A 24,277-nucleotide genomic window follows, 5' to 3' on the forward strand; every position below is an offset into this window, starting at 1 on the left:
TTCCATTCCCACGGGAGAGCCCCTGCATTAAAACCACCCCTTCCAAGAGACCGGGCTTCTGCGTTGGGGGGCAGAGTGATGGCTCGTCCTGCCAAGGCATTTCCAGTGTTTGTTTGAAGAAGTAACAGTCAACTAGGCAGTGGCTTCTTCTGAAACATGTCGTTAATGCAAGCGTCATGGGGCTTCCGAGCTCAAAGCACTCCTGAGGCACCTGTTTATTTTTCAGACACGCTTTCTTCCCTCTCTTCCCTCCTTTTCTCTCTCCTTCTCTTTCTCTTTAAGGGAAGGGAGTGGGAGAGCTAGGGGCTGAGGGTGGGCTCTGCAGTCTGCACACAGAGCGTAGAGTCAGAGCTGCTGTTCAGAGCTGCAACGTCCCCATGACCAGGCAGGGCCTTGCAGCCCGGACCTCTGTGCTCCGCTCAAGCCCATCTGTGAACCAGAACCAGGGCTGGGAGGGCTGAGGGTGGAGGCCAGACTGACGTGCCTGCCCTCCTTCCATTCTGCTGGAGTGCCTGGGCCCAAGCAGTCAGCGCCCGGCAGGCCCCTTCCCTCTGACATCTGCCCCCGACGGCTGTCTCCTAACAGGCCAGATGATTGGAGGAGACGCTGTCACAGAGACAGTTTTCTTCTTTAACTTGTCACACCATCTGAAGCCAAAGCTATTCTCGTGGTTTGCTTTACTATTGAGAGTGTCCAGTGTTTTTACTAAGGCTTAAAGCTAAAGTAAATTCGTGTTCTCTGAACATGGGTTTTCCATGCTTATTAAGCATCTACCATGTTTTTGGAACTGCAGAGATGGCAGAGAGAGGGAAGGAGTAAGGTGAAAAGCATAGCCCCTGCCCTTCATAAGCTTCTAGTAAAAGGGTTATTGATATCACAGGTAACTCCTACCTGGAGCCTGAGAACCCTGGGAGAGGGCCAAGTGCAGTGGTGATTAGATCCCCACCTGATGGGGGTGATGGCACAAAGACACGGTCCCTCTATCGTGTGCCTGCTCTGTGCCCGACACTGTGCCTTCCCGTCACCTCAGTTGACCCTCACTCTTGCTCCCTGAGAGTAGATGTTATCCCCATTCTACAGATGGGGAAACTGAGGCTTAGAGAAGGTATCACATGTCCAAGGCCACATGGCGAGTAAGTGGTAGAGTCAAGATTTGAGGCCGGCTCTGCCTAACTTGTGAGCTTGTGCTCGCAACCAAGGCGAGGCTCTGGGAAGAAGGTGGTGGCCAGTCACTGGGCAGAAAGAGGATGGACAAGGATGGGGGACGCCACCAATGCAGAGGCTGCAATCATAAGCATTTCAGAATCTGGGAAGAGGGGTGTGGACCATCCTCCTCTCTTCTGAACCAGTCAGGATAGACACACACACGCACAACACAGCTCGGGAATGCGCATGAGTCCTGAGATCCCCAGATTTCAGTGGTGTGGAGCCACGACACGTGAGGACATGTGATGGATATAGGGGCCCCACCATGGGAAGGGAGCTAGGTTTACTGATGTGGACACAGGACCAGGGCTGGAAGCTGCAACAAGACAGATTGGATTAAATAAGAATTTTCTAGCATTTGGAGCTGCACATGAGCTCACTTAGGGAGAGTGAGCTCCTGACCACTGGGACTGAGCCCTCAGGCAGCTACTCAGGGTATTGTGCAGGAGTGTCAAACATCAGGGACTGATCAGACAGTGCTGATATATGTACTGGGGGGGGGTGTGGTGAACATTGACAACACAGTGGCAGCGTATTAAATAAAGATGGGTCCTGGGGAAATGCAAAAAGGGTTTGAGTCTGTGTGGTTTCTGTAGTCCTTTCCAGCCTTGGTTGTATAAATACAAGTCATGCTCTTCTGGATTTGGAAGGAGGAGATGCTGTTTGTATGTGTTTTAGTAAAGCCCTGGGACACAGAAGTGACCTCCTGAAACTTAGTCTAGGAGGTTAAAAGATTCTGATGCTTTCTCGCCTTCACCATCTGGCTGGTAGCCTCAGGGTGGACGGTAAGATCTCCGAGGTGGCGTTGCTTCAGCCTTGGAGTAATCTGGGGCGTGCTGACTGGTCAGTGACTCGAATAAATGAGGTTGATGCTGGGGGGCAGGAGACCATTTTTCTCTGCACTCCACTCACCCTGGCCTCCCACCTGCAAGGCACGACCCCTCACACATGCATGAGCTGCAAAGCAGAACTGACAGAGCTAAACTTGGGGCCACTGGGGGCCCCCCAGGCAGGAGAAACACCCCACAGAAAGATAAGGTTAATCTGCAGAAGGCAGGCGTGAGAATGTCGGGGTTGTGTTGTGGGCAGCAGCCCCTGCCTGCAAGGATGACGATGGGGGATGCGCACAGAGCAGGGGGGCTGCAAACGAAGTGGGGAAAAGCTGAGAGCAGCAGAGGGTGTCAGAGTGTCAGAGCGGCAGTTCATTCCCCGTTAGTCATGCCGCTCACATCCAACAGGGATCCAGCCCAGCTGGCTTGAGAGGACGTCCACGGTCTGCCCCTTTTCTGGCCTGTGGCTGACACCGCCTTAATCGAGGGGGGGCTGGAGGGAGGGGGTCCTGCCCAAACAGGCTGATTCACTATTTCCACCGGGTCCGCGCCATCTTGGTGGGCAGATCACACGCCAGCCTCGTAAACTCACTCTCCACTTGTCTATGTGACGTTTATAGTCCCACGGGGAGCTGGCTTTTTAATGAGCCTAATTTGAGACTCTAAGTAGGAGTCTGTAAAACAAACAGGGAGGGACTCCGGCCAAAGCCCAAAGTCGCCGTTGAAGCACACAGGGTCACATGCAGTTCTGCAGACGGGCCAGGACTCTGCGTGCCCAGGGCAGCGGGAGAAGCTGCTCCCCAATGACAGGCCTCTCTTCCCAGGCAGGTGCTGCAGAAACCCCTGGAGCCTTGGCAAGAGCCCTTCCCATTTTGGTTCTGCGTGGAAAGCACAGGAGGGTCCTGGCTTTCCTGGTTGGAGGAAAGGAGCGGGCCTGTGTGCGAATCCAGGGCTGGTTGTCAGGGGATCAGACGGCCTGGGGGCGCCCTCGCTGGATGACAGCCCCACAGCCAGCCCTCTGAGGCCTCCGGGCACGAGAATCTGTAACCCGAAGACGCCTGTGAGGAAATGCCCCATCTTCCTGTGGCTTTAGTTCATTTTTTTGAGACCTGGTTTTCAAAATCAGGATGAGACAGAGGTGCTGGCATCTGTCATGAGGCCCTGTTAGGGTCAACTCTCTAGCAGGTCCTGGTTGGGAGAGGAGGGGCCTCACCTCCTCAGGGCTCACTTCCAGAGCTAGGACAACAAGCAGGGGTCCCTTCGGTGCTAGAGCGCTGGGGTTTGATGTGACTCAGAGGCCACTGCCCACTGTGAAGTCATATTGGGGGATGCTCCTGAGTCACCCAAAATAACAGTGCTAGGTACTGTGAGCCTTTAGAATGGAGTGTGCTGCAGCCATTGAAAGTGAGGATGAGAAACAATATTTGGGACCATGGAAAGCTATCTGTGAAATATTAAGTGAAAAAGGTCATTAAAGTATTAATTTCTTAAAATTAAAAGTATGCATGTGAGAAAAAAAAAGTACACATGCACGCTCCAAAGCAGAGGTGCATATTCAAAAGTCTGAAAGGATATTAAACTGTAATGTCAATGATGATTATCTCAGGGCAGTAAAATTACTGTTTTTATTCTCTTCTTTTCGCCTATCTGCATTTTTTTTTTTTTTTTTTTGCGGTACGTGGGCCTCTCACTGTTGTGGCCTCTCCCATTGCGGAGCACAGGCTCTGGACGCGCAGGCTCAGTGGCCATGGCTCACGGGCCCAGCTGCTCCGCGGCATGTGGGACCCTCCTGGACCGGGGCAGGAACCCGTGTCCCCAGCATGGGCAGGCAGACTCTCAACCACTGCACCACCAGGGAAGCCCCTATCTGCATTTTGTAAATGCACATAAACTGTGAGTGGCGTTCTGCAGACACTCACCCAGCAGAAGCCCAATGGTCTGCCCGGAAGATTTCCCCCATGAAGGGAGCTTCCAGCCTTATGTTGAGCAAAGTGAGGGCTGGAGTTGCTGCAGCCACCCCAGGCCCTTGGGGAACTTGGCCTTGTGGGCCAGAACCGCCCTGTTCTCAGCAGAGTCTGAGTCCAGCATGTCCACAGCCAGCGCCACACAGAGGAGCCTGTGAGCACGCATTTTTAGCATCCACAGAGACGCAGGGCCCCAGGAGCGGGGAGATGGCTTTATCATCAGACTCTCCACATGATTTCATTTGAACAAAGGTTTCCATGGTTTAAAAGTTTTTTTGCAAACTAATGATTTACAGAAACCATCTTGTATTAGAGAAATCACTTCATCTGCAAGTCAAAAAAACCTGCCTGTGGTGGTCTGAACTGTGACCCTCCAAAATTCATAGGTTGAAGTCCTAACCCCCAGCACATCAGAATGTGGCTGTATTTGGAAATAGAGTCTTTTAAGAGGTAACTAAGGTAAAATGAAGTCCCACGAGTGGGCCCGAATCCAATCTGACTGGTGTTCTTGTAAGAAGAAGTGATCAGGACACAGACACATAAGGGAAGACCATGTGAAGACCCAGGGAGAAGACAGCTGTCTACAAGCCTAGGAGAGAGGCCTCAGAAGAAGAAAGCAACCCAGCCCACACCTTGATCTCAGACTTCTAGCCTCCAGAATTGCGAGAAAACAAATTTATGTTGTTTAAGCTGCCCTCCCTGTGATATTTTTTCCTATAACAAGAAGTTCGGGGATTGGCAGTTCCTGGTGGTGGGTAGCTGCTCGGCGAGACGGTCAGAGACCCAGGCTCTTGCTACTTTCTGCCATCCTCAGCATGTTGGCTCTGATCTTGCCCTCGTCCCCTCCTGCAGCGCCTCCCCCCCGCACGGCAGCCCCAGGGTGCTGCTCCAGCTTTGGCAGCAGGCGGCCTGGCTCCTGCTGGCATAATGGCTGCTGCTGTACCTCTTCAGACAGTGTGTCACATTCGAGGCAGGAAGAAGCTCAAAGGCCCTGCCAGCTGGACAGCCTGTCCCTTTAGATCAGGAAAAGCAACATTTTCCAAAACCCCTGAAGTCTTGAATTTACGTCTCATGTCCAAAACCATGTTGTACAGCTGTAAGGGAGTCTGGGAAGGGGCCCCCCAGGGCTCGTACTGCAAGTCATTCCAGGCAGAAGCAGGGCTCTGTTAGCCAGGAAGGAGAAGGACGGCACTGGATAGGTCGCTGGGAACAGCGGCACAGTTTCAAGCATCCAGCGGCTGGATGTTTTCATACACCTTTGCAGGGAAAGATCATGGTGTCCTGGAAGTGACACAGTGAGGTTTGAGATGCCCCCTCCTGGGAATGAACGTTCTACAGGGACCTCCTTCCTATGAATGAGCTTCTTTCGCTGCACCTTCTCAACCTACTCCCAGGTTGCGTGACGTTGCTCAGCCGTGAGATGACCGGGGAGTGTTTGCTACTCATAAGGTCTGTACGGTCCCTTTGGGCTTCTTGGAGTGAGGAGGGGTGGCTTTGTGAAACATCCTGTTATTTTTCCTCCCTTGCTGGATGACAGCACACAGCAAAAGCCCCCTCTTCAGACTCCTTCCAAGCTTCTAGTACCTACTGCAGAGCCCTCCTCTAGCATTTATTACGGTACCTTTTTTTTTTAGATGTTGCGGGTAGGAGTTTATTAATTAATTTATTTTTGCTGTGTTGGGTCTTCGTTTCTGCGCGAGGGCTTTCTCTAGTTGTGGCAAGCAGGGGCCACTCTTCATCGCGGTGCGTGGGCCTCTCACTGTCGCGGCCTCTCTTGTTGTGGAGCACAGGCTCCAGACGCGCAGGCTCAGTAATTGTGGCTCACGGGCCTAGTTGCTCCGCGGCATGTGGTATCCTCCCAGACCAGGGCTCAAACCCGTGTCCCCTGCATTAGCAGGCAGACTCTCAACCACTGCGCCACCAGGGAAGCCCATATTATGGTACCTTTTAATTATCTGTCTACATATTTTTCCTGTCCTCTAGAGCCAGGAAACTGGATCTTACCTCTGTATTCCTAGCACCAAGCTCAGTGTGATTAATAGGCCTGTGATGAATATTTGAGTAAGTGAATGAGTGACAAGAATAGCACAGTGCTAAAATTCCCCGAGCCTACTTGGATACTTCTTCCATATTGGAAGCCATCAGTCAACCTTGGGACAGAAGGTCCCATGGCCTTAGAGAATGTGTTCTCTGTCCATAGGATTTAACTGTCTGCAAACAACCCTTTCTGTGCAGGGGAATGGGGACGGGGTGGTACATGGGTATGTCCATATTTGCCATATATGAGTTATGAAGGGAGTGACTTAAACTCTGGGCTCTGGTGTCCCCAACACACTTAGCATTGGGGGGTTTTTTCAGCCCAGATTTCAAGGCACATGTTGAATTCTCCCATTCTCTGTGAATTGCCTTTTGGAGCCATAAAGATTGAGATTGAAATTTGCTGGAGCCGTGAAGATTGAGATTGAAATTTGCTAACTGCTTTAAGTTGATCCGGGAACATCACCAATTTTAAAAGTAGTCAAACATGGTTTTCATTTATTTGGTCTTAAAAATGATCCCTTAATGAATTTTAGTTCCGAAAAATGTAATCTGCTACCTCCGACTTTGATGTTTAAGTGCTTAATGCAAAAGCTAAAAGGAATGAGCAGCTTTATTGAAATAAGAGCCCAAGCAGTGGCCCAGGTGGGTTTTTAGACTATGAATTCCTTGGCAAAGAAGATGTCTACAGCCAGCAGTGGGGCTCTCTAATCTCCTCTCCCATCCCTTTCCCATACAGCTACCGGATTTATCTGTCTGAATGTGCGTATGACCCTGTCATTCAATTGCTTAAACCCCTTCAATGAGTCCTCATTGCTCTCAGGACAGAGTCTCAGCCCCTTAGACTCCTGTGACTCGTGCCATCCACCCTGATCTGTCCCGCGGAGGCCTGTCACACTCACCCATCACTCCGAGCTACCCCTCTCCATCCCTCTGAGGGGCTCTGGATTAGTACAGGGGTCAGCAAGCATGGCCCTGGGGCCAAATCCCACCTGACACCTGTTTTCGTATGGCCTACAAGCTAAAAATTAGTTTTACATTTTTAAATGGTTGAAAAAGTACTAAAAGAAGATTAGTTTGTGACATGTGAAGGTGATATAAAATACAAATCTGTGCCCATTTGTTTATGTATATGCACATTACGCCGGCAGAGTTGAGTAGTTGTGACAGACCCGCAAAGCCAAAAATATTTACTCTGACCCTTCGCGGAAAAAGTTCACCGATCCCGACTTCGTAGTGGCTCCAAGGGTGGGTGGAGAGAGGGCAGTGATCTCCATTAGCCACCTCCCAGGCTGCCCCAAATAAACACATAGTCTAAGTATGAATAATGTGCTGGCTCTACAAACACAGCTTCATAACAAGTCTCAGGGGGCCCCTCCCCACCTATCGCTGCCCCAGAACCTCCCTATACAGGCCCTCCCTCTGCTTGGAAGACCCATCCAACCCCTTCACTAGACTGATATCTACTCTATGTCTCTTCCTTCAGGAAGCCTTCCTTGACTACTAGGCCTACGTAGTCTGCTTAGAGACCTTCCTCTGGGCTCTTTGATCCGACTCCATGTAACCCTTTTCATTATGGACTTGGCTGGTATACTGTCTGCCCTCCTTCACTAGACGGCACACATCAAGAGGGTAGAGACTGTGGCCTGTTCACTTTTCTACCCCCAGAGCATAGCCACTTTTAGCAGATTATTAGGTCATCAGTAAACAGTTGTTGAAGAAATTAGTGGAGGAATGCAGAATAAATGATGCATCCGTGGTGAATAAAGCATGATTCTGTATCAGCAGAGGCCTTTAGGAAAATAATGGGATCGGTTGGCCTAGGGTCCATCACTTCTGTCGAATAGAAATACTTTTATATGGTATCTGATGGCTTTATCCCAAAGCTATTGGCCCTGGGAATCCGTGAGGCCATTTATAAGATATTACCATTTATTACATGCTTACTATGTGTCAGGCATTTTACTAAATGCTTACTTACTTAACTTCTTTTAATTCTCAAATAATCAGTGAATTCGGAGCTATTATTAGGCATATTAGACAGATGAACAAATTGAGGCTCAGAGAGGTTAATTAACTAGTCCAAAGTCACATAGCTAATAAGATTCATAGCTGAGTTTTGAACCTTCTTCCCTCTGATTCATGCTCTTAAATCATCTGGAGGGTCTAATAGCGTCATTTGGAATGGGAACCAAAGCCGACTGAAGCAGGTTATATTTGTTAGAAGGACTCTAGCACAGTACATTTCTGACTAATGATGCATTCATGTTCTATTAATAAGTATCTTGGCCATCTGCCCTAGACCTTGTGACATTTGCCTCTTTTTCTTTAACCCCTAAGGAATGACTTGTGTGTATTACAGGTGCTCGGGCTCATTTATCCCTCTCCTTCCTCTGAGTTGACACTTGGAGGCTTCTCCCACTCCCCTCTTTTACTTGCAGGCAGCACTGCTCTCGCTGGAGAAGTAGCTCCGGGATCACTCCCAGGACGTGCTTTGCCTTCTCTCCCATTCCCGGGCCCGCCGGTACCTCCCACCCCACCCCCAGCAGCACTGGTAGTGGCAAGCCTCTCTTTTCACACTTGGTGCAGCACGAGGATGTCCCCCAGCTCTCCCTGTCCTCAATCCCAGCAAGTGGCAGCCCGTACCGACGGAGAGTACGTGGCGGTCCAGACTGCCACGTGGCTGCATCATGATCACACAGGCTCAGCCCAGTGGGTACATGGCTGGACCAGAGGAAGTGCCCCTGAGTGGCCTCTGAGTGGCCCAGAGTCCCTACCATCTGGACAGGTGAAGGGGCTGGCTCTCAGGCCAATTCTTGGAATGAGACTTGCAGACAAAATCTCACCTCCTGCTTAGGAATATAGAACAGTTTCTGTCTGAGTTTCTTTCCCTTACCTTTTTTTTTTAAATTAATATTTATATAAAACAATCAAGTTTTCCTTCTATTTACTTTTTTTTCCTCCATGAGCTCACAACAGTTGTAACAATGGTTTTGTATTTATTAAAATATATATGTTCATTAGTTAATCAGTAGAAAAAAAGCATGAAGAATAATGGAGAAAAAAATCATCTAAAGTTCTCCCGTGCAGAAATAACTATCTTTTATGTTAGATGACCTCCATTCTGGGCTCTTTATAGGTAATTAGATCATAGTAATTTTTTTAAACGTTCTCTTGTTTTCCTATATAAAAATTTAATTTCAGTTAACTAACTTTCTAACATATTTGAAATTATGGCTATTCCTATGCTCAGAAGAAACATTCTATCACCTTCTTCTCTCTCTAAGTACATCTCCCCCACCACGTCCCCTGTTTCTTTTATAACAATCACTTTTTACACCACCAATAAATCGTATTTGTAAAAAGTTTAAAAAGCATAGTAGTTCAAAACATTCTTATAGCCCTAGCGCAGAGAGAACCACTCTCAACCACTTGGTGGTTGTGTGCATGGGTTGGGGGAAGGGCTGATGTTTTAGGGTGATGACTGTGTATGTTTATGTTTTAAATGTGTTGTTGCCTTTGTACAAAAGTGGCTGGATGTTGTCCTTGGCTCACAGGAATTGGCATGCTCAGCCACCATGGGTCAAGGACAGCATTTGACAAAGGACCATGGTCATGGGATGGATTTTTTTTTTTTTAAGAGGTGGCAGTTCCAAGACTCATGCTTCCTGGGTCGCTCAAGTTCTTGATGTGTTACATCAATACTTTGGAGCGAGGCCACCCAGAATCTCTTAAAAAGTATTCCAAACACAACAGAGATCTTTTTCCACAGGAAAAATCTCAGTGGTCCGCGTGTGAGTTCTCCGCTCCATACCCCCCGATGTTGTGACGGTTGCTGGGTTTTCCAGAGTTCACCTTTAGGTTTAATTTCCTGAAATTGATCTACTTAGTTACTGTGGCTTTATTTCATTCTCTTGCAAGGTGGGGAAATGGCAATGAACAGGCTGCATTTCGCTAGGGCTTTTCTCACTTCAAAAGAATTAAGCAGCAGTCCATGATCTCTACTAGTTCTTTTATGGGCATATTCATCCTCCGGGTCTCTGATATGAACCTTAATTAAACATGATATGAACCTTAATTAAACAAATCACCAAAATGCCAGTGAGCCAACATTCCTAGCGGACTTTCTGGGCTCACCCGCACTGCTTTGTTGGGCTATTATTTTATGGTGGCCCCTCTCCCCATCTTAAACCTTCACCCTGCTTAGAGCCCCTCTGAGAACTGACTGAGCCAGCCCTGAGGTCAGAGGTGCTGCTACCAACTGGAGGGAAAAGAGGCAGCCCAAGGCCAGCTCCCCAGGCAGGATCCCCCCGCCCCGCCGCCAGAAGGCCCAAGACTGTCAAGGACTCCAGAGAGAGATGAATGCAGCCCAGTGTTGACCTTATATTTTTACCGTATATTTTTTTTAAGAGAACTGGGGACGCTGGCAACAGGCGTGTTGTACTCCAACAGCCTTTGATCTCGCTGGCCCTGGGTTCTCTGGCCCCTGGCTCCCTGGGCAGTCATAAATGTGCATTTTTATTTCACAGTTTAATGGTAAGCTCCTGGCCCTCTGGGCCTCTCTTAACGGGAAGACCACCCTCCGCCGGTAGAGTTCTGATAACTTAGAGTGAGGTGTCAACCAGAGCATGATTATGCCTGCTTTTAATTTCCTGACCTTGAAGAAGAAGGGGAACGGGCAGTGCTAATTGGACTGGTGAGTGGTGACGGAAGTCTTCTGTCCCTGGGCTTGAATGGGCAGAGCCCCATGTGAGAGGCAGTGTGGACTCCCGGGATGGACAGGCTGGGTCTGAATCCCACCTCGGCCATTTTCTAGCTCTGTGACCTTCACCAAGTGACCCAGCCCATTTAAACCTCAGCGTCCCTCATTGGTAAGTGGGGTTAGTAACAGTACTAGCTAATTGTAATGAGACCACTGGTGGGGTCTTCATGTGGGTTCAAATACTGGTTCATCCCACTCATGGCATAGAGTACTACTCGGTATGGGGTCGCCCATCTCCGTTCATTACTAACCCGTGGTTAAGACCTGCTTCCCAAACTCAGTTTAGACCCCAACTCTTCTCTCTTCCTGTCTCCCAACCTTTGCCCCTCACTTGAATTCTTGGGCCTCACAGTATGGCGGTCTCATCTTTAGGTGGGTTCTGGCTGAGAATTACATGAGCTTTCAATTACTCTTGATGAATCATTTTTACAGGGATGATTGATGATTCATCAAGTCAAGCAGATTTCATTCCACTTCTAGGTCTTCCTCCTTATTTCCTTCATCTTCCCTTGCTTCAACACCCATCCCCCAATCTCGTTGGACTTCGAATATCAGGAGAAATACCATTCAGTGAAGTGGGTTTTTTTAAGAACCAACTGTCCTTATACTCCATTTGGGTCTCTCTGGAAAATATTCCAGCTTTAACTCTTCAGCACTTTGTTTCAGTATGACTAATACGCAACAACCGAGCGTGAAACGTACTATATATAAAATTCCAGATCAGAGAATGGAAACACTTTAAAAAAAATAAAAAGGATTGGATTATGTGGGCTCTTTGGAAACTGTTCAGTGGGGCAATATAATTTTTATTTTCAGAAGCTTATGGATTGAACCCCACCCAAGCTTCCAGCTCCTAAGAAAAGTGGCAGAAGCCGCCCTGCCAAGTTTCCTCTCAAGGGCAGTAAAAGAGTAATCCTCTGCATGCCGGGTTTCATTTTAAAGAAACAGGCGACAGGCAGTGGCCTTTGCTATCTTCACAAATGAGCTTCCCTGAGCTGGGGGGCTAGTGAGTCTGGTGGGGCGTGTCGGGGGGCAGGGGCGGGAGAAGATGCTAGGCACGCAGCATTGCACAGGTCGCTGGGCCCACTGTGGTCACAGCGCCCTGAAAAGAACATTTGCAAATCTGTGGAGAGCCCTGGGAATGGGAATGGGTTGTCAGGTTGGGGGTACAGTTACGTTACAGTCTTGATGGCCTTTCGATGACTGGTTAGAAAAACTGAACTGTAAATCTACCCAGTTTTCACAAAAAAAGGACATCTTTACGTTTACAATTTTGTGTGTATTGTGTCTGTTGGGGGGCTGTTGTTATAACTTGGGGGAAATTAAATCACAGGAAATAATGCTAACAGGGCCTATTTGTTTCCACAATTCAGAAATTAAATAGTGGAATGAAAGTGGGGGGAAAGGTTTTAAGGGGTGCACTTTAGTGCTAGATCCACAGAAGGGCCAGCTGGAGTGCAAGATGCCAGTGCTGGAGCAGACTTGAGTGGCCACCCAGTTAACCGCTGCGTCTTACAGAGAAGAGAATGAAATCCCCGTCGACTTGGCCTTTGGGCTGAGCCCTGCTTCTGAAAAACCTTAGCACTGAAAATCTGGTTTGTCAACCCAGTGTGCAGTCCATTGGCTTCTGGCTGGTTACTTGCTTGCTTGGAGGAGCCGGCAACCTCTGCCAGCTGAAACCCAGGTCGAATTCCTGCTTGGCAGCCAGCAAGAAGGCGGGACTCCCAGTCTTCTGTGCGCTGGGTTTCCCAGCTGACTCAATGGCGCCCTCTCTGGGCACTGGTGGAGAATCACCTGGGAAGGAGCCCGGGGCTGGAGCAGAGCCAAGTGACCAAACTCGGAAAACAGCCCGCAGAAACCAGGATCAGGTGTGCATAGGCTTCTTTTTTTGTTTTGTTTTGTTTTGTTTCCTATTTATTTATTTTTTTTAAAAAAACATCTTTATTGGAGTATAAGTGCTTTACATTGTTGTGTTAGTTTCTGCTGTATAACAAAGTGGATCAGCTATATATATACATATATCCCCATATTCCCTCCCACCTCCTCTAGGTGGTCACAAAGCACCGAGCTGATCTCCCTGTGCCATGCAGCTGCTTCCCACTAGCTATCTATTTTACATTTGGTAGTGTATATATGTCAATGCCACTCTCTCACTTACTCCCAGCTTACCCTTCCCCCTCCCCGTGTCCTTAAGTCCACTCTCTATGTCTGCATCTTTATTCCTGTCCTGCCCCTAGGTTCCTTAGAACATTTTTTTTTTTTTAGATGCCGTATATATGTGTTAGCATACGGCATTTGTTTTTCTCTTTCTGACTTCACTCTGTATGACAGATTCTAGGTCCATCCACCTCACTACAAATAACTCAATTTCGTTTCTTTTTATGGCTGAGTAATATTCCATTATATATAGATGCCACATCTTCTTTATCCATTCATCTGTTGATGGACACTTAGGTTGCTTCTATGTCCTGGCTATTGTAAATAGTGCTGCAATGAACATTGTGGTACATGACTTTTTTTGAAATATGGTTTTCTCAGGGTATATGCCCAGTAGTGGGATTGCTGGGTCATATGGTAGTTCTATTTTCAGTTTTTAAGGAACCTCCATACTGTTCTCCATAGTGGCTGTATCAATTTATACTCCCACCAACAGTGCAGGAGTGTTCCCTTTTCTTCAGTGTGTAGGCTTCTTAACTGCTGATTTCTTGAGAGGTGCTGGGAATTTCCCTATTTACTGGCAGAATTATTTTCATCTCTAAGTATCATAGAAAGAAAGAAGAATATTATCTATTCTTATCTGTAGAAAGGTGTTTGAACCTCTTTGTGAGGGCAGTGGGCAGTCATTGAAGAGTTTAAAGCCAGAGTAAATAAGATTGCGTGACCAGAGTAAGGGATTGTCAGGGATGGGGTGAGACGGAGGGAGGAGACGGGGAGGGGCTATTGCAGTATCCAGTGAGGGAAGATGGTAGCCTGAACCGGCAGTGACTGGATTTTTGAGATAGGAAGGTGATGAGAGCAGCAAGGTTTGGTGGTTGATTGGATGTGTGGGGAGAGGAGGAAGAGAGTTGATAAGGATGACTCACCGGATGTGTTCTTGGGCAACTGGGTGGATGTGGTGCTGTGCTCAGAGAAGGGACTGGAAGCTTTGGGGAATGAGGTAATGAGTTCCGAGATTCAAGGTTGGGCAACCTGCTTGAAAAAAACTGAGCGACCGAAGATTGTGGTTCTGTGTTCAGACTGAGAAATGTGGAGGCTTCACCTACAGTCAGAGCACACTGGGGCGGAACCTTGTTTCCACAGAAATGCTGATTTTGTAGACAAGGGAGACACAGGGTACCTGGGTCATGCCTACTGCTTCCCTGCCTCACACTCGGGAGTTCATTTCACAGCAACGATCTGAGTGACGCACGTGGGTTTTCTTTGTAACTTTTACAGAGTTCAGCAGGGATCGATTTGAGGTGTCCTTATTAATTAATAAAGGGATACAGGTTTCATTCCAGCATGCCTTTTTCTCCGTCATGACTGAAATAAACAGATTTTTTTCTAAGGATTTTAGTAAACAGAGGGCGGGGGGGGGGGGTTGCTTTTCTTTTTTTTTTGGAAGTCCCTTTTTCCAGAAAGACCTTGCGCTGGGCCCATCCCCTAAAGCCGGGAATTTCTGTGGGGCAAAGAAGGCACTAAAGTATTGAGAGAACTTAAGGCAAGTGTTTTCCATCTCCAGTGAGAATGGCTGAGGAGCAGGCTTATGTGGGAGAGAGAAGAATTTCACATTGACATTTTAAAAAGGCTTTCTTTTTTTTAAAAAAATAAATTTATTTATTTATTTTTAGCTACGTTGGGTCTCCGTTGCAGTGTGCAGGCTTCTCATTGCAGTGGCGTCTCTTGTTCTGGAGCACAGGCTCTAGGCGCGTGGGCTTCGGTAGTTGTGGCGCACGGGCTCAGTAGTTGTGGCTCGCGGGCTCTAGAGCACAGGCTCAGTAGTTGTGGTGCACGGGCTTAGTTGCTTCGCGGCCTGTGGGATCTTCCCGGACCAGGGCTCAAACCCATGTCCCCTGCATTGGCTGGTGGATTCTTAACCACTGCGCCACCAGGGAAGTCCAAAAAAGGCTTTCTTTTTTTTTTTTTTTTTTTTTTTTTTGTGCTGTACGCGGGCCTCTCACTGTTGTGGCCTCTCCCATTGCGGAGCACAGGCTCCGGACACGCAGGCTCAGCGGCCATGGCTCACGGGCCCAGCCGCTCCGCAGCATGTGGGATCTTCCTGGACCGGGGCACGAACCTGTGTCCCCTGCATCGGCAGGCGGACTTCCAACCACTGCACCACCAGGGAAGCCCCAAAAAAGGCTTTCTTAAGGGGGCAGATTCAGAAGGCAACCTGTGGAACTGCATTCTGGAAAGATCAGAGGGAATAAGAGAGATGGCCTTCAGTCTGCAAGAGCTTTACGTGAGGCCCCCAGGGTTCCTTAGCAGGCAGTGTCTGCAGGCACATTAAAAGAAAGTTGTATTTCTGGGTCTTTCTTTATATTTCCTCCTATCAGACCCCAGGCGCAAACAGAACAGAACCCCTTTTCTCTCAAATATCCTTGTGCTCTTTAACTAAAGACAAGGGGGCCAAAGTTAGGACGTCATTTCATTTCAACAGCTTGAGAATCAAGAGGTTGAGATTCTAGCCCCAGTTCAGTTTCAGACCCTCAGTAACCTTGGGCAAGTCACTTAACTTTGGGGGCGGGACCCTTGGTTTTCTCATCTATAAGATGGGTGCAAACAGTACTTCATGAAGCCTTGGGAATTGCACGTGACCATGCATATAAAGTTATCACAGTCTTGGCACATAGTGAGCACTCTTTAAAAGTCAGCAGGGGGCTTCCCTGGTGGCGCAGTGGTTGGGAGTCCACCTGCCGATGCAGGGGACACGGGTTCGTGCCCCGATCCGGGAAGATCCCACATGCCACGGAGCGGCTGGGCCCGTGAGCCATGGCCGCTGAGCCTGCGCGTCCGGAGCCTGTGCTCCGCAATGGGAGAGGCCACAACAGTGAGAGGCCCGCGTACCGCAAAAAAAAAAAAAAAAAAAAAAATGTCATCAGTGGCTATTACTGATAATGACCTCCCTACCTCCCTTGCTGGAAGAATAAATTATGTACTCCTCGGTGTTCGAAGTCCCTTAAAAGCAAAAGGTACTATGCAAAAGCTGTGATGCTATCAATTACTATTAGTAATAATAGGCTCAGAATTACTTTTGCCACGGTATTAAATGAAAACCCCTTTGGGTGGGCGATGACTGGGAAAATGGGGACTATTATTAATGGAGCTGCAAGCTCTTGTTACTAGATCCATTGACATAATATTTCTCTCTGGGAATCCTTTGACAAATCAGCTGAATTTCCTATTCTCTTGCCCTAAGCTCTGTAAATTTGGTCCACACGTCCCCAGCGTTGTTTCTGTGGATTAATAATGAAGAGAAGAGGAAGAGCAGGGCCTGAGTTAGACCCGTAGATGCGTAGAAGCCCCTCCCAAACATTTGGGCTGCCCGTGGGTTTGAGCTTGTAGTTCCGGGTGGGGATGGGAGGGTGGTCTTTTGTTTCACTACTTGTTTTAATGCTCAGAGCCAAATCTTCCTCATGCGTTTGGGTCCTCAGCTGTCAGGGAGAGGTTCTGCTGTGGGGACAGGGCTGGGGGCAGGGGGAACCTAGTCATGCCCTCCTCCTTCCACTGGAAACAGAGCTTTGAGGAAGTGCTTTGATGCCCTGCTTTGCCGAACCAGCGCCCAGATCGGGAGTCCGTTGCCGCTGCCATCCTGGAGGAGTCGGAGGGAGATTCAGAGCGGCAGGTCCCAGCCACACAGCAGGGCAGTGAGGCAGTGCTGGGGAGGGCAGGGAGGCTGGGCCAGGGGAGGGGCAGGCTAGGAGGGCAGGGCTGACCGGCAGCCGAACATAGAGCGTGGCCAAAGAACGCTGCCGGGATCTGGGCAGGAGGAAGGCTGCCATGTGCGTTTGCCCCATAAAAGAGCACACGAGGCCCAGCACTGGGGCTTCCATGGGTGAACCAAGCAGGAATAACACTGAATCGGGACAGCCGTAGGCGAGCTTGGTGGTGTGTTCTTGAATCTGGGCTTACAGAGAGGGGAAGCATGTACATTCTAGAGCCAGTCAGACCTGGATTTGAATCCTAGCTCTGCCACTTGGTAGAGCAAGTTATTCAAACTCTCTGCACATTATCTAAAATGGAGACAGCAGTGCCCACCTTGTTGAAAGAATAAATGAGATAGTGTACCTAAAGCCTGCGTTCCCAGCACATAGGAAAAATAATAGCAAGAGCACTTACTCTGAGCCACGCAGCAGTCCACACGTGGACATCTGGCAACTCACGGCCACGCCGTGAGCTAGGTAACTTTTGTTACCTCTAGTTAACACATGAGGAATCTGAGGCACAGAGAAGTGAAGTAACTTGCCCAAGGTAACACCGCTGGTTTAAGCGACAGAGCTAGAATCATGAGCCCAAATGTTCCAGCTCCAAGGCCCTGTGTTAACCTCTCTGCTGCAGGACCTATGGCTGTTGTCATCCTTGTGACGTTTCTGGGTACAGGGTAGGGAAGTCTAGCCTGGATTTGGCCACATCCCAGGGGCTCTTCTGTTATCTCAAGGAATTTTAAGAGATTTTCCCAAAAGCGACTAAAATAAATTCCTGTGGGTATTTTGCTTTCAAAAAAAAAAAGTTCAAGGGGGTTGGACAAAGAAGCCTTGATCGAAGAAGAGGCAGTTACCAAAAATTGGGAATCTTTGTGGCCACATGCTCTTAAGAACCAACATGTAATTTTAAGCCAGTCTGATTTTGCTTTTCTGGTACTTTCTAAGAAGCCACACAGTGAGTTGGAGAAATTTACAGGCTGTCACCCCCTGGGATTGATTCTGACAGCTCTGCTCCTCTATTGTTGAAGTGCTAATGAAAAACGCTAATTGGCCTTGGCCAGTGGCTGGATGAGTCCCCTTCCTGGAGTGGGGAAAGCAGCATCCTTTTCTCTGTGATTTCTCCTGGTCCTATTCTTGGCTTGAAGAAGGAAGAGGGGGCAGCATGAAGAAGTGGGAGGACTCCAAGGGCGAATGCGCCCTTTGGGTGGGCAGGGTGAACAGTTTACATCTGACGCCCCATCCACTGAGCTCCGTGAAGACAAAGCCAGGTCTCTTTGTCACCCCGGAATCCTAAAGGCAGCAGAATCCCTGGGCCGAGTGAGGCACTTTGGATATTCAGCAAGTGAAGCAGGGAAGGAATGAATGAATGCGTATATGGCCCACCAGCCTCTGGAGGCCAGTTCCTCGTGCAGCTCCAAGAAAGGATGGTCTCCACTTGCTTTAAACCACGTCTACAGGTGGGCCGCCCTCATCCTGGTTCTTGCAGCACCGTCCACAGTGAAAAGTCAGCTGTCCTAAGTGGAGCCTTGCAATTTGCCCACCACCCGCACTCGACCATACAGGGAGCAGAGCTGTGGCCTTTGAGCTTTGCTTCCATCCTCAGGTGACTTGTTGATAAAAGGCATTTTCACATATTGACATATAGGGAAGTCATTCTGGCTTATACATGAGTTAACTTGAGTTTTATGCTAACTAAAATAGCCTGTTTGTGGCCTATCAAACATACATTGTACGTCCGCTTTAATTATTAAAGAAAAGGGCACATTGACCAGAAGTAAATAACGTCTAGGTTAAAAATAAAGATTAAATGCCCCTCTTCCTGGGATGCCAATGCTGGTCCTCTTTGGATGATAAGACTCCCTGCCCACACTTTGTTGTAAAGCAGAAACTAACACACCATTGTAAAGCAATTATACTCCAATAAAGATGTTAAAAAAAAAAAAAAAAAAGACTCCCTTCCCAGGTGCTAAGGCATACCGACCTGCTATGTACATGCTGGTCTGTTCTTTTTTTTTTTTTTTCTAACCTTGAAGAAATGTAACCCAGACTTGTTTAATATTCTTTGTTCTGACAAGATATAAAACTGTGCTGAAAACGCTGCTTCTCCAGAGAGGCTTCTCGGAGTAACCTAGACAGTGGGCTTCTGGGCTAGTCCTCAGTTTGGCTCAAATGAAACTCTTTGCTATTCTTACTATTGATTGTTTATTGATTATTTTCATTGACACTGTCCACCATGTTTCCCCACAGGTGTCCTCTCCCTCCCTGCGTACTTCAGTCCCTACAACGGCGGGTCCCTGGGCCACGACGAGCGTGCCGATGCCTATGCGCAGCTGGAGCTCCGGACCCTGGAGCAGTCCCTCCTGGCCACCTGTGTGGGGAGCATCTCGGAGCTGAGTAAGTGGGGCACCCACGGTCTGCTGGCTCCAAGGGAGAGGCGGGGAAGAGCCCACCTTCCGGGTCCTGGCTTCCTCCTTCTCCTCCACGCTTCTTGCCTTCTCTGAAAGCCAGAGGTTGTAAACTGGTGGCCCACAGACATGTGCGCTTTAGTTGGCAGGTGCATTTAATCACATCCAAATTTGGATCTCTTGTTTCTCTAGAGAAATCAGACGATCTGGCCCTGCTGGGCCCTATTCCTGCATGGCAGTGATCAGGGGGAGCTGAGTGGCAGCTAAGGCGACAGAAGGCATTCCCTACATTGCCACGTGCCTCGGTCGCTCGTAGCTGGCCTGTCTCATTTATTTATTTTACCTGCCTGGCCCCAAGGGCTCTGAATTTACAAGCAGTATTTGAAAGAAAGCACCTCTCGAAACCTCGTCACAGAAAAAGAAAGAAAAAAGCTGAGCTTCTCTGGCTGGAGGAGGAGCTGACCAGTGGTCTCAGCCCTGCGGTGCCCTGGGCATCCCCCAGGACCTCAGGGCTCTCTGGGACACAGCGGGAAACCCCTGGGTCTAGGTCATTACAGTCGGCAGCTCTTTCAGAAGATCGTGTTAGGAGGCATGAGATCCCCGTGTCTCCCGATCTCTCCCTCTCATTATCCCAACTATTTGAGAAATCAAACTGCATGCTCCTCCCGGGGTCATGAGACCACCCAGCGGAGGGCGGGGACACATGCCAAGGGTCGTATAGCACACAGTGTGGAAACAGATGGAGTTTCACTCTGCTCCAGCCTTTTCCACTTGTGATTTCTTTGAGGTTTCTGGCCCCTGAATAGTGAATGGCAGGCCGTTCTGTTTCTTTAGGACACAGCTTCCTCCCTTCCCCCCCCCCCCCACCCCCTTCCTTCCCTTCCCAGGACAGGAAGTGAAGGTGCCTGATTCAAGGTCACAGAGCAGATTGGTAATAAGGCTGGGACAGAAAGGACTTTGAGCTCTCTGTCTCCTCGGGGCATTCCAGCATGGCCACCTGGGTCCCCTGCCTCTTGAGGACCCTGCAGGAAGTGGGCTTGGGTGTATGGCTTGATCCCCACCCCTGAGGAATGTCTCCTGGACGGTGGGCTGTCTTTGGGGCTATGCGCAGTCTGTTTGGTGAACTCTCTTGGCCTGAGAACAGTGAGGGACACACTTAGGCCTCAGTCCACTGGAGAACACCTTGATTTTGTTTTGCATTTTGAACATTAAGTGAGCACTTACTATGTGCAAGACACTATATGAAGTGCCTTCATCACATGATCTCATTTACTGTGCAGAACGACTCAGCAAGGTAGTCCTGATGAGGGAACCGAAGCTTAAAGAAGAAAAGTCATTTTCCCCCAGTCAGGTTGCAAATAAGAATCAGAAAGGGGGCTTGACTCCTGCTGTGTCTGACTTTAGCAAAGCTCTAAATTACTTAGGGCTAGGGGCTTCGTAGACGTGACTAGCAGCCCAGCCACCAGCATCTCAGGGCAGCTGAGGTCAAGATCGGTATCTGGGGACTTCACTGCTGACACAGTGGTTAAGAATCCACCTACCAGGGGCTTCCCTGGTGGTGCAGTGGTTGAGAATCTGCCTGCCAATGCAGGGGACACGGGTTCGAGCCCTGGTCTGGGAAGATCCCGCATGCTGCAGAGCAGCTGGGCCCGTGAGCCACAACTACTGAGCCTGTGCGTCTGGAACTTGTGCTCCGCAACGAGAGGCCGCGATAGCGAGAGGCCCGCGCACCACGATGAAGAGTGGCCCCCGCTCGCCGCAACTAGAGAAAGCCCATGCACAGAAACGAAGACCCAACACAGCCAAAAATAAATAAATAAATAAACAAATAAATAAAATTTTTAAAAAAATAAAGAATCCGCCTATCAATGCAGGGTACACGGGGTTTGAGCCCTGGTCCAGGAAGATCCCACATGCCGCAGAGCAACTAAGCCCGTGTGCCACAACTACTGAGCCTGCGCTCTAGAGCCCGCGAGCCACAACTATTGAGCCCGTGCACCACAACTACTGAAGCCCACACATCTAGAGCCCGTGCTCTGCAACAAGAGAAGCCACCACAATGAGAAGCCCGCGCACTGCAACGAAGAGTAGCCCTCACTCGCCGCAGCTAGAGAAAGCCCGTGTGCAGCAACGAAGACCCATTGCAGCCATACATACATACATACATAAGATCGGAATCTGATCTTGACTTTTATCATAGAGCCTTTTGTTGTAGTGGTCTCTGTGCCCATTACAATCCACAGTCAGGCACAAGGCGAGCATTCAGAAACTTCCCTCAGGGGAAGGGCTTGTCCTTACCATTCAGCCCAGGGACCAAGTCCAATCAGTTCTACCTTCTAAAACTATCCAAAGTTTAAGTTTGCCCCTGTCACCGCTTCCAGGGCTGCCAACTCGGGCCAAACCAGGGATATTTAAAACCCAAATTGTATTATGTCACTCATCTGCTCAATATCCTCTCAGTTACCCCCACGGCTTCCCAGCACACTCAGTGAAGTCCAGGATTGGACGTATGATCTGCCTTCCTCGTCTTCTGTTCTTCTCTTGTTGACTGTGCTCCAGCCACCCTGGCCTCCTGGCCTCCTGGCTAAGATCCTCCCACCCCAGGGCCTTCGAACTAGCTGTTCCTCTGCCTGTGACCTTTTCCTCCAGTTATCCAAATATGGCACGTTCTTAGTCTCTGCCCAATAACACTTACTAGACAGGTCTTCCCTGAGCACCCTGCAGAGGTTAAGGGTCCCACCCTCGTTCTCTGTCTCCCATCTTATGGCTTTGGTTTATTCAAGGCACTAATGGACACTTGGCATTGATTATATATTTACTTGTGAATAGTTGGTCATCTTTCTCATGTGATTAGAACTTCCGCTTCATGAGAATGGAGACTTTCTCTGTTGTATCCCCTGGTGTACGTATCGCTAGTGATGAGAACAGAACCTGAGCTGTGTATTGGGGTGTGTGTGTGTGTGAGAGAATAAGTTCTCTATCGTCCAGTTTTTGTCTCCTAAAACCCACCTAGGATTGGTCCCCATCCTGGCTCAGCCACTCCTCAGATCAAAGGGAAGAAGGATCCCCAGAGCATCTTTCACCGACAACCAAGCAGGCTGTGTCATGCGCCGAGATGCCCGAGCTCCCTCGCTCTGAAACCAGGGTTTCTGCTAATCGTTGTGAAGGAGGGAGGAGGTGAAGGTGGAAGCAGATACTGCAGTTTTTCTCTTCAAGACTAAAGAGCTTAATGAAGCTAGTGATACTTGGCGCTGAGCACCTCGTACCTTAGAGTTTAGCCCGGCTTTAACATCCACTCTCTCCCTGCACCTGGCCAGGACCAGCCTGCCAGGTAGGTCAGGAAGTCTCATTCTTGTATCAGGTCCATCTGCATAGGGAGCTCGGGCACTTGTATTTTCCTCTGTCCCTCTCTACCTAGGAGAAGGTAAATGGAAGGGAATAAGAAATAAACAAAACACTTCTTTTCAAAGGGAGCCAGATGGTATGGGCCTCATTTTGGAGACAGTGCTGAATCCCAGGCCCTCCCACTCTCTTTTTATTCGATGGCTCCTGATGCAGGTTGGACAGACCAGAGGGAAGCCGTAGCACCTCTGCTCAGGGCTCTCATGATTAACAAGCAGGGAGGGCTTGTTTCTCCATACTTGTGGGTGTTTCTGGACTTCAGACTGAGGTCTCATCAAGCTTAGGGTCAATTGATTCTCTAGTACAAGGATGTCTCAGAAGCAGCTCTGAGGAGTGCCCAGCTGTACCAAACCAAGAGCACAGCCCCGTTGGGCCACAGCTTCTGAAACTCACTGTGGTAGCAGGTCAGGGATGGTATCCCCCCAGCTTTGTTGCAAACTGAAACTTTTATAAAATACAATAAAAAGGAACGTTTAGAAATATGAAATAAAGCACAGGTAAGATGCAAGCCATTTTATTTTATTAATTCGATTACGTAGGCATAAAATCACTCTGTCGGATTGCTCTGGAAGTTTTTTTAAGCTCACTCTCAGTTTCTGAAATGAACTTCCGAACCAGTAACCAGTTTGCACGCCTGTCCCAGTTCACAGACCTGTCGCAGTTTGCAGACCACACTTCAAGCAGCAGTGTCGCATTGGTCGAGAACATGCGTTTGGGACACAGGGACCCCAGTTCAAGTCCTGCTTGCGCCACTGGACAAATCACTTAACTTGTGTAGCCTGTGTCCTCATCTGTAAAATGGAAATGCCTCCCTTATGGGGTGGCTGTAAAGAGATTTTTTTTAGAGATTTTGTCTTATCTTTTCATGTCTATCTTGAAGCCTAGAAAATAGAAGGCGTCAGGGAGGAAAATCCCTCTGGGAGAACATCCAAAACAAGTGGCTGTCTTTGCCCGTAACCTGGACTTGCAGTGCAGCTTAAGTTTTTTAGACGCCCGATCAGAGTTGTCTGCAGGCATCTGTCTCTTTGGTCTTTGAGAGACACCGAAGCCCGAAGCTGGGCCTGGAGCAAAGTGTCCGGGGACTCCATCTCCAGTCACCATTCTGCTGCCTTCATGGCTTCCCGAACCTTCGGAAGGCCTCTCTGTTCCTGGCTTCCCTTTTCGGGAGCTGTTAGGAGGTATTCCTATTCCTTCCTCGATTTTTTTGCCTGCATCCTGGCTGGAAATGTGCTGCCAAGGGTTCTACACCAGGAACAACGAAACCATCTTAAACGTAATTAATGGTAATGACTTCTACCTTGTCGAGTCTTTGAAATGATATTTCAACAAGATTCTTCGATGCTATCGGGGACTCTTTGAACTCTCCTCCTTGTGGTCCTGTGGTCATGCCAACAGTTATGACATTTAGACCTGGAGAAACGGGAGCCAGATTTCAACTTATTGCAGCCAACTTAGCTCTACAACTAGCTGCTGGGAGACAGCTTGGCCTGGGCTTGTTGATGCCAGTTTCTACTACCCAGGAGCCCGAGGGCAGGGCTGGACTCCTCCTGTCCTGGGAAATGCGAGGCAGTGCTTGACTGCAGGCAGAGGTCCCGGAAGGAAGAGTACCACGAGGTGGCCTGTAGGATAGAGGATTAATAACAAAAGACAGTAACAATAATGGTGATATATTTAACTTTACCAGGCACTTACTCTGTGCCAAGCATGATGTTAAGTGCTTTATGTTTGTTATTTATTTGAATCCTCAGGATTTTTAGGTTAGAAACGA

General features: G+C 48.8%; 1 protein-coding gene across 4 annotated transcripts in view; it reads left to right on the top strand.

Annotated features, from left to right (window-relative positions):
- Positions 1-24,277, top strand: part of ABTB2 (ankyrin repeat and BTB domain containing 2) — a 182,074-nt gene that overhangs the window by 114,148 nt on the left and 43,649 nt on the right. For all 4 annotated transcript variants that reach the window (XM_027115052.1, XM_027115049.1, XM_027115050.1 and 1 more), the window contains exon 2: positions 18,950-19,096. In XM_027115052.1, coding sequence (XP_026970853.1) covers positions 18,950-19,096 — 147 coding nt within the window. The remainder of the gene's footprint in view (positions 1-18,949; positions 19,097-24,277) is intronic.

Source organism: Aethalodelphis obliquidens, unplaced genomic scaffold (genome assembly GCF_003676395.1).
Source record: "Aethalodelphis obliquidens isolate GAN/ISIS:26980383/991018 unplaced genomic scaffold, ASM367639v1 scaffold14, whole genome shotgun sequence".
Taxonomy (NCBI): Eukaryota; Metazoa; Chordata; class Mammalia; order Artiodactyla; family Delphinidae; genus Aethalodelphis; species Aethalodelphis obliquidens.